This window comes from Lipotes vexillifer, unplaced genomic scaffold (genome assembly GCF_000442215.2).
Source record: "Lipotes vexillifer unplaced genomic scaffold, Lipotes_vexillifer_v1.1 scaffold442, whole genome shotgun sequence".
NCBI lineage: Eukaryota > Metazoa > Chordata > Mammalia > Artiodactyla > Lipotidae > Lipotes > Lipotes vexillifer.
The window spans coordinates 281,627-291,063 of NW_006790311.1; the positions used below are offsets into that span (position 1 = coordinate 281,627).

At 58.5% G+C, this 9,437-nt stretch overlaps 2 protein-coding genes across 2 annotated transcripts in view; one reads left to right on the forward strand and one right to left on the reverse strand.

Moving 5' to 3' along the window:
• The window catches only part of ROBO3 (roundabout guidance receptor 3), a 17,837-nt gene extending 10,013 nt beyond the window's left edge, over positions 1-7,824 (forward strand). Inside the window, 14 exon segments of the mRNA XM_007463638.1 lie at positions 161-282; positions 541-712; positions 809-994; positions 1,804-1,827; positions 1,919-1,961; positions 2,160-2,299; positions 2,586-2,780; positions 2,950-3,088; positions 3,258-3,470; positions 3,852-4,000; positions 4,448-4,558; positions 4,766-4,933; positions 5,382-5,572; positions 7,795-7,824. Of these exon segments, the coding sequence (XP_007463700.1) occupies positions 161-282; positions 541-712; positions 809-994; positions 1,804-1,827; positions 1,919-1,961; positions 2,160-2,299; positions 2,586-2,780; positions 2,950-3,088; positions 3,258-3,470; positions 3,852-4,000; positions 4,448-4,558; positions 4,766-4,933; positions 5,382-5,572; positions 7,795-7,824 (1,883 nt within the window).
• Positions 7,492-9,437, reverse strand: part of ROBO4 (roundabout guidance receptor 4) — a 14,948-nt gene continuing 13,002 nt past the window's right edge. Inside the window, exons 17-18 of the mRNA XM_007463591.1 lie at positions 8,305-8,511; positions 7,492-8,159 (exon numbers count right to left, since the gene is read on the reverse strand). Coding sequence (XP_007463653.1) covers positions 8,149-8,159; positions 8,305-8,511 — 218 coding nt within the window. The 3' untranslated portion in view covers positions 7,492-8,148. The remainder of the gene's footprint in view (positions 8,160-8,304; positions 8,512-9,437) is intronic.

Genomic DNA, 9,437 nt, shown 5'->3' on the forward strand with positions numbered 1-9,437 from the left:
GATGAAGGTTTGCCTGGGGAGAGCAAGGAGCCGGTGGGAAGGGGGGATGCATCTCACTTCCCGAAGATGTTAGAACTGGGAGGATGAGGAAGGTTGGGGCAGGAGGGGCAGCTTGCAATGACTGTCTGTGTCCTTCTCACCATGCTCCACCCTGGCCCAGCCCCCAGTGGTCCCCCCCAGGGAGTGGCAGTGGCCTTGGGGGGTGACGGCAACAGCAGTATCACTGTGTCTTGGGAACCTCCGCTCCCCTCCCAGCAAAATGGGGTCATCAAGGAATACCAGGTGCAGGGGTTGAGGAGGTGGGCGGGCTGGGGAGTGGAGGCAGAGGGAGGATGGAGGGGTTAGGATTCGGGAGGAGGGGACCTAGGACTGGCTTTGCGACTGGAGACGAGGCTGGGGGAAGAGGAGAGCGGTTTCAGAGTGCCCTCTCTGAGTTGAATTGCGCCCGGCTAAGCCCCTTCTACCATTCAGAGCTTCAAGTTTCCCCGTGAGGCCAGAAGCCACTTCTGAATCTCTAAACCCGGGTCTCGGCCTCCCCAGATCTGGTGCCTGGGCAATGAGAGCCGCTTCCATCTCAATCGGTCCGCGGCAGGCTGGGCGCGCTCGGCGGTGCTCCGGGGACTGCTGCCCGGTCTCCTCTACCGGACCCAGGTCGCGGCGGCCACCAGCGCGGGCGTGGGCGTGGCCAGTGCCCCGGTGTCGGTGCAGCTGCGTGAGTCCGGAGGGGGTGGGAGGGCGGGGCTGGGGGTTAAGGGGGGGTCCTGGGATAGCGGTGCCTCTACTCCCCTCACCTCTCTGACCCCCACAGCGTCTCCGCCGGAACTGGAGCCTGGGCTCGAGGCGGGCCCAGGGCTGGCGGAGCGGCTGGCGAGGGTGCTGCGGGAGCCCGCCTTCCTCGCGGGCAGCGGCGCCGCGTGCGGGGCACTGCTCCTCGGGCTCTGCGCCGCCCTCTACCGGCGCCAGAGGCAGCGCAAGGAGCTCAGTCACTACACGGGTGAGAGCCCGGCCCAGGGGCAGCGCGGGCGCGGGGGGGCACAAGGGCGTCGCGGAGATGGAAAGGAGGGCCTTGGAGTGGGCGGAGCCTGGAGATCCCGCCCCCCCAGGGAGGGAGGCGGGGAGGATGGAAACCGAGGAGGAGGGGCTCAACAGCTGCCGGAGCGGCGTCGGGCGAGGGGTCGCATGGGAACTCAGCCCCTTGGACAGGGGCCGGGTGCCCAAGGTGGAACCGAGAGCTGTCGGGACCTGGGCTGGGGTGGTGGGGTGACGGGGAAGATCGGGGCCCAGAGGGGGCGGGGCGGGACCTGAGTTTGCTGAGAGGAGTGAGATTTGTCCTTAAAATGCCTCGGGAAGGAGCAGGCTTTGCGGTCAGCCTCAGTAGAGAAGGGGCAAGTCTGGGGGGCGGGGGGCGGCAACTCACTTCCTGGGGGTCGGGGCCTGGCAGAGGGAGTGTGGCCAGGATCCCAGGCGATAAATTGTCAGGCGGGGTCTGGATGGAAAGGGGGGACCCGCTGAAAGGAGGAGACTTGAGTTCTGCTTCTCCCTGGGAAGGGGCGTGTCCGGAGAGATGTGAGGTCTCTTAGTTCAGAGGTTCTCAATCTTCGTTACACGCAGGAATCACTTGGGGAGCTTTAGAAAAATACTGAGGCCTGAGTCGCACCCCTAGGAATTCCGATGAAATTGATCCAGGGTACAACCCGAGTGGTGGAATTAGGACCAGGCCCAAGGAGTGGACCAGAATATGGATATTTCTGACTTTTCTCCCCATTTCCCCTCTTCTTTCTCTCACGGGTTCCTTTTCGGAAGCCTCCTTTGCTTACACACCTGCAGGTAAGACATCTCTGCCCCCGGGGTGGGGGTGGGGCAGGGTTCGGACCCCAGGTAGCCGCGCTTCTCACACTCTCCCCCTCGTCTTCCCCAGTGTCCTTCCCACACTCAGAGGGCCTGTCGGCAGCCAGTTCCAGGTAATTCTCTTAGCTCATCTCCCCAAGATGAGACCACTCCCTTCGTCCCAGGCCCAGCTGCCTCCCCGTGCTGACCTCCGCCCTCCTCTCACCGCCACATTCACCGTTACTGTCCTCCAGCTCCCATTACCCCTGCCTCCCTTACTTCGCTGGCCTCTTCAGGCTCTCTGTCCCCAGCGTTCACCTGCTGTCCCTCAGGCCACCAATGGGCCCTGGCCCTGCTCCTTACCCGTGGCTGGCAGACTCGTGGCCGCACTCATCTCGCAGCCCCTCGGCCCAGGAACCCAGGGGAAGCTGCTGCCCCAGCAATCCTGACCCAGACGACAGATATTACAATGGTGAGGAGTTCTGCTTCCCTCAGGGGTACACCAGGAGGCCCTGCACCCTCTCTCCTCCCGACCGGCTGGGGCAAACTGAAGGGGGCCAAGGGGTCCCAGTCTTGCTGAGGCTGCGTGATCCTTGGGAGGCTGTGAGTTGGGGGAGCCTCTCTCATGCCTTACCTTTACCCCGGATTGGGATAGAGGAAAAAGTGGCATCCCCTTGTGCCCTCCATTCTCCTGTTGTCCTCTATTTTTCTGTCTCTGCCCGGTCTCCTCCCCGGGCCTCCCTCTTTCTCCCCCTCAGAAGCAGGGATCTCCCTTTACCTGGCTCAGACGGCCCGGGGAGCTGCCGCCTCTGCTGAGGGTCCTGTCTACAGCACCATTGACCTGGCCGGCGAGGAGCTGCAGACCTTCCACGGGGGGTTCCCTCCACATCCCTCAGGGGAGCCAGGCGACTGGAGCCAGTATGCTCCTCCAGAATGGAGCCAGGGGAACAGTGGTAGGACTCCAGTTCCCAACACCCCCATTTTAGCCCTGAGCAGCATCTTCCCCAAAGAGTATCCTCCACCCTCCCTTCTGGGACCTAGCCCAGCACTCCTTTCTGACGCGTCTCACCTCTGCCTCTTTCCTGCCTGTATCTTGCTGTGGCCCCATCCTGCTCTCCTCAGGAGCCAGGGGAGGCAAAGTAAAGCTTCTGGGAAAACCTGTACAGATGCCCTCTCTCAACTGGCCGGAAGCGCTGCCACCCCCGCCCCCTTCCTGTGAACTGAGCTGCCTAGAGGGGCCTGAGGAGGAGCTGGAGGGCGGGTAAGGATGCGCCTTGCCTGCAGATGCCCTGTACACATGGGACCAGCCCAGGGCCTCCTGTCGGCGGAGGGCAAAAATGCTGGGAGAAGAAGGGAAGGGGGCAGTGGAAGGCCAAAGGGAGGGTATGAAGCTACTCAGTCATCCCGCCCTCCTGCCTCTTTGCCCCCAGCTCAGAGCCGGAAGAGTGGGGCCCACCAGTGCCAGAGAGGAGCCACGTGGCAGAGCCCAGCACCAGCGGGGGGTGCTTGGTCCCTCCGTCCCGAGGGGAAACCCCCTCTCCCACACCTTCCTATGGACAGCAGTCCACAGCCACTCTTACCCCCTCACCTCCTGACCCTCCCCAGCCCCCCACTGACATTCCCCATCTCCACCAGATGCCCAGGTAGGGAGGTGTATAGTACCTTGCATGTTACAGGCCCTCCGTACATATCTATTCAGTGGGTGAATGGGTGGGTGACCAGATGGATGGATGAATCTGGGGCCCAAAGGCCTCATGGCTGTATCAGGGTGCAAGTGTGATTTGGGGAGAAATGTGGAGGCTGGCAAGGTCTCTCACTCCCGACACTCATTGGAGGGACTCTGCAAGCTTCCTGGGGCATTTCAAAGTTGGCTTTCCTCGTATTCCACCAGCATGGGAGCCTTGTGGAGGACGAGCTGTGTCTTATTCATCTGAGTGTTAGGCTGATTGTTTAGCACGGTGCCTGGCACACAATAGGCACTTAATGTCTGTTGAGCAAACAAATGAAGCCTCGTGTCATTGCAGGAGGGCGCCCCTTGGGCCAAGTTCCCCTCTCAGTGTATCCCAGCCCACGCTGAGTAGCCGTGAAGGGAGGCCTGCTGGCCTGGGTGCTGATCCCACGGCCCTCCATCACAGCCCCAGCGCTGCCGCTAGTACAGCCAGCAGTGCCCCAGGTGAGTCTGTAGACCCCTCAACTGGCCTTCACCTCCCCACCCCCCGGAAGCTTGTTTCCCCTTCACCCTCAAGCCCCTTTCTTTTTTTTTTTTTTAAATAACTTTATTTATTTATTCATTTTTGGCTGCATTGGGTCTTTGTTGCTGCGCGTGGGCTTTCTATAGTTGCGGCGAGCGGGGGCTACTCTTCGTTGCGGTGTGCGGGGTTCTCATTGCAGTGGCTTCTCTTGTTGTGGGGCATGGGCTCTAGGTGCGCGGACTTCAGTAGTTGTGGCGCACGGGCTCAATTGCTCCGTGGCTTGTGGGATCTTCCCGGACCAGGGCTCGAACCCGTGTCCCCTGTATTGGCAGGCAGATTCTCAACCACTGCGCCACCAGGGAAGCCCCTAAGCCCCTTTCTTGATCCACTCTCTTACCTGCTCCTACCCCCATCTCCCAATGCCACAGGGAGAACCCGGCAGGCACCTGGGGAGATGACTCCTCCACTTCACGGGCCCCATGCCCGAATCCGGAAGAAACCCAAGGCTCTTCCCTACCGGCGGGAGCACAGTCCTGGGGGTGAGGGGGCCGTGAGCCTGGGAGGTGGTGACAGTAGGGGAAGCAGGCAGATAACCAAGGGTGAGCTCTGCGGGCTGGAGGAGGAGTGAGTGGACCCAAACCTTGGGCTGTTTGTTCAGCGCCCTCTGACGCTGGGGAGTGGGAGTGGGAGAAAGGCCGCCCGTATCCGGAGAAGCAGGAGAGCGCTGAAAACAGGTCTCTCCCCAGACTTGCCGCCCCCTCCCTTGCCGCCACCGGAGGAAGAGGCAAGCTGGGCCCTGGGGCTGAGGGTGGCGGGCAGCATGTCCTCCTTGGAACGGGAGCGGGAACACAGTGGGGAGAGGAGACTGGCGCAGGCCGGGCCCCTGGGGGCCTGGCGGGGCCCGCACCTGGATGGTAAGGAGGGCCCTGCTACACAAGAGGGTGGGCACTGGGACTGGAGCCTGTGCACTCATTTTCAACCCAGCTCACCCCTGACCTCCAGCTGGGAGGAGGTCAACATTTGCTCAACATCAAAGACACTTGTCTCTCCAGCTCTCTTTGAGCAAAATCCCCTGAAGTTCCCAAGTTGTATCCGTTCCCAGGACTGAAGCCCAGAGGAGAAAAGAGAGGGGTCCGGGCGCTCTGTCCCTCCTTTCCCAAGGCCCTCTCTGCGTGGGAGTTCCCCACAGGTTTCTGAGCACGTGTTATGTAAAGGCTGTGTGCTCCGCTTCTCCTCAGCCCCCAGGATGGTCTGCCCTCAACTCTGCTTCCAGGGCTGGGATGGTGGTTAGGGGGGCACGGGGGCAAGCAGCGATGTTCTCCCCCTGCCTGGGCCCAAATGCCCCTCTATGTCATGCTGCAGAAGAGGCCTGGCTCCCCTACAGCCGACCAAGCTTCCTGCCCCGGGGCCAGGGCACCAGCACCTGTTCCACAGCCGGCAGCAACTCTTCGAGAGGCTCCGGCAGCTCTCGGGGTTCCCGGGGCCCTGGCCGGAGCCGGAGCCGGAGCCAGAGCCGGAGCTAGAGCCAAAGGCCAGGACAGAAGCGTGGAGAGGTAGGGGCTGGGGATGGCAAAAAATGAGAGTGGAGGGCTAGGGAGCGTGGGCCACGGGATGATTAAAACTAGGAAGGCAGAGAGGTCTTCTGGGGAAGTGTCAATAGGAAGGGACCCTGTGAGTAAGGAGGAAGAGAGGACTCCTGGAAAACAGGTGACAAAGGATGAGGACAGATGACATAACAGAGGGGCCAGGCTCTGTAGAGAGCTGGATGAGGAGAGAGGCTGACCAGAAATGAGGTGCCTCCCTACTGGGTCCTGTTTGTCCCAACCAGCACCTTGCAAACCAGCCTCTCTCTCTCTCTCTCTCTCTCTCTCTCACTCTCTGTCTCTAGGAACCAAGATGACCTTTGATGAAATACCAGAAATTCCATGGGGAAGGGCGTGTCCCTGGGCCGGGAGCCTGAGCAGGAGCCCCTCCCCTTGGTGAATGAGGGCTGAGCAGAGAGGAGCAGGGAGGAGTCTCTTCCCTCTCAGCAATGATGCATGGGGCTCCCTGAGGAATTGGCCTAGAAGCCAGGAGCCAGCTCTTCCCTTGCCATCTGGGACCCATTCATAAAAAAGACAATAAAAAGAGTCTGATCAGAGCCCTGGGCCCTGTTTGTCTGGTTTTGTGCAGGATGTGGGGAGGAAGGGGGCTGCGAGCGTGTGTATATCATCTAAGCTTCTTTGGTGAAAGCACTAGGTTAGGGCAGGGCTAAGAGATGCCACCTGTTTTGCCTCCAGAAGGAGCTGAAGCCACTGTCTTCCCAGTTACAACCAGAAGGACTTTCCGAATAACCAACGGCGAGAATCTTGTCCCTTCCGAGAGCGAAGCCAGGCCCTCCCTTGGTGCCCTCCTCCCCTATCAGGAAATATACCCCTTACAATAACAGTAATTTTTAAAAACTCAAAGAAAGGAGGAGCTGATGGGGGAAATCCCAGCCAAGAAGGAAAAACAGGCTTTTTCAGACAACCACCCACACCCCCTCACCAAGGGTGTGTGTAGACAGGCACCTCTTAGCCAGATTAGGCCCAGATGTAGTTGGTTAGACTGGCAGAGAATTTTCTTTTAATTTTGGCTACGAACGCCATAGTCCCCATCACTCCCGAACCCACAGCCCACGCTACTCACTGGGCACTGAGGTCTGTTTCCTTCTCACTTGCCCAGTGACTGCTCCGGGCTCTCAGGGGATGGCCGCTGACCCCCCAATCCCAGGCTCTGACCTCTCCTGCCACTTTGACCTAAGTGTGTACAAATCCCTTTTTTCTCATTTCGTCTGCCAAATGAGGTTGGCATGTTTTCAAAAGGAATTTTACCAGGAAGCTAAAAGAAAAATAAAATCCAAAAAAGGAAAAGCAAATAAAGAGGAACGGATGTGTATCCAGAGCACTGACTCCTCATCCTGAGGTCATGACCCTGGGCATGCTCAGTAGCAACTGCCCAGCGTGTGGCTTCTGCCCCTGACCTTTCCCACCAAGCGAGAAGGATTCAGCCCTGCAGCCAGTGGTTTTCTGTGGCTCAGGCTCTGGAAGTCCTGCCCCTCCATTTCTCTGTTCTGTTTTTGTCGGAAGGGTGCCCACTAGCCAACCCTTACAAGTGGTTCTACCTTTTGTGAAACTTAGCTACTTTGTCTATTTTAAGAAACCATCTGGGACTGGTCTTTGGGGAGGGCAGCTGGGACCTCTGAAAGCAGTTGTCTTCACAGGACAAGTTGCTAAGACCAGCAGACCCCGAAAATCCCCCACGCCTCCCTTTCCTGGATTCTGCTTAAAGTCTGAAAGATGCAGGTAATTCCCCCCTTCATAACAGAACAGAAAGGAGTGACACCAAGTGTGTCAGTGAACACTTGATCCCTTTCTAACCCAGGAGCCCTCCCGAGGGTGGTGCTCTGCCGAGAGGTCTCATGATGGTGGCCCGCGGAGTGACCTCATAGAACTCAAGTCATCGTAGCTTTATGGTATCAAATTCCTTAAGCTTATAGTGACAACGGTATGAGGAGGGTGTATTTGTCCCACGTTCGTCACTCTTCCTTCACCTTCCTCCCTAGACTCATCCTGAACCCTTTGTCTTGGTGCTGAGATAGGGCCTCACTGCCTCAGTGGAGTCTCTCTTTATGTCCCTTCATGGTGTGTTTGGGGAGAGAGTTAGGAATGGTCCAGAAAAGGCAGAGAGGGGAGGCCCTGAGATGAGAAGCTCCTTCCTCCACAGCCCTCTCCCATGAGCCACTGTTGTCCTCCAGGCAGACATTCGGCCCCTCCACTGCCCGTGATCCAAGTGGGTGGGGAGATCAGGATTTAGGGCCGCTTCTTAGGCCCAAATGACCTGGCTGTGGACGTGGATGAAGCAGTGGGAAAAGCAAGGGCTGGGAGTCAGGTGGAGATGATGTTTCCCCCCGGGGGCTCCAGGTCCGCTTTGTTCATATTTTGTTTTGCTTTCGTTTGATTTCACAATCCGGGACGGAGAACTCTGGAGGCTGGGAGAGGTGGACCCCGACTGCAGAGAAGCAGAGGTCAAGACCCACAGTCCACAGCCCAGGCTGGTGGCTGACAGGGGAGAGGGTTCTGATTCTCCTCTTGGCAGTCTCGGGATCAGTTCACGAGGAGTCTGTAGGAGAAGTTGAAGGAGGATGGATGTATCCCCCAGCTCCTCAGCTCTCCTGCCAGACCCCAGGTGCCCTCTTGACCGCATCCCACTGCCAGGAACCCCTGCAGTCAAGATCGCCACATCAGCTAGCCAGCCAGACGCTTACCGCCGGCCTTGGGCGCAGAACAGCTGAGTTGACTTCTCTGGGACGAGATCCGAGAGGTGGAGGGCCAGGGAGGCAGCCCCCTTCCCAGCCACTGGGTGTGGTTTTTCTCCATGTCCTCCAACCACTCTGACCTCCACTCCCACGGGGGCAGGGAGAGGGCGGAGTTCAGGAAGAGGTCATCCCGGGGGGAGGGAGGTGACAAAGCATCTGTCAGGGAGGGTAGAGGTATCTGTGGAGGGTTGTCCTTCACCCTTATGGACCAGTTTAGGGCAGAAAGCTTGGGGCTGCTTAAGGCATACACCCAACCCTAGACATAACCCAGCCCCACTCGGTCCATCACCCCCAGTGGCCACATCCACAGGAGCCTCCGCCCCAGGGAAAGGAAGATGTCCATTGGTTTCTTCAGAGAGAACAGCTTGAGCTCTTTTGTCCTAGCCCAGCCCTGGCCTTCTGTCCTAGGTAATCCTTGCTCTCCTATCTACCACAAGCCTGACTGCTTTCTTTGGGGGGCAAAATGTAGAGTTAGGGTTCGTAAGATGGGTCTAGGGGATCTAACAGAGTGTCTGAGGAAGGGCACTCCAAAGGGCCACGGGGAGCCCTGACTACCTTCTGTTGATTTGGGGATGATGGTCCCACCTGCTAGACATGTGAAACAGGCCGCCCAGTCACTTCCCACCCTGCCACACACAGGACAGGAAGAAGGCCTTGACAGCACAGGGGGGCGCATGCGAGAAAACAGAACTTCCCACAGTGGGGACGAATCTGAGTCACTGGGCTGGGGAGCAACCTTTCCTGCAGACCCACATCTGGTTAAGAGGGTCCTGGAGGTAGCAGAATGGACTGTACAATCGGCTGCCTCTGGGATTTTAACTTGAACAATTTATCCTGTTCTGGTAGGTGACCTTGAGCAAGTTGATAAAGCTGTTGGACTTACAGTTTCTTCATTTGGAAAAGAATGATGAAGAATATTCTTCAGAGAGTTGTTGTTAATATTGAGTGTATGTAAAGCACTTATAGTGCCTGGGACATAGTCATCCCTCAATAAAAACTAGCTGTTTGGGCTTCCCTGGTGGCGCAGTGGTTGAGAGTCCGCCTGCCGATGCAGGGGACACGGGTTCGTGCCCCGGTCCGGG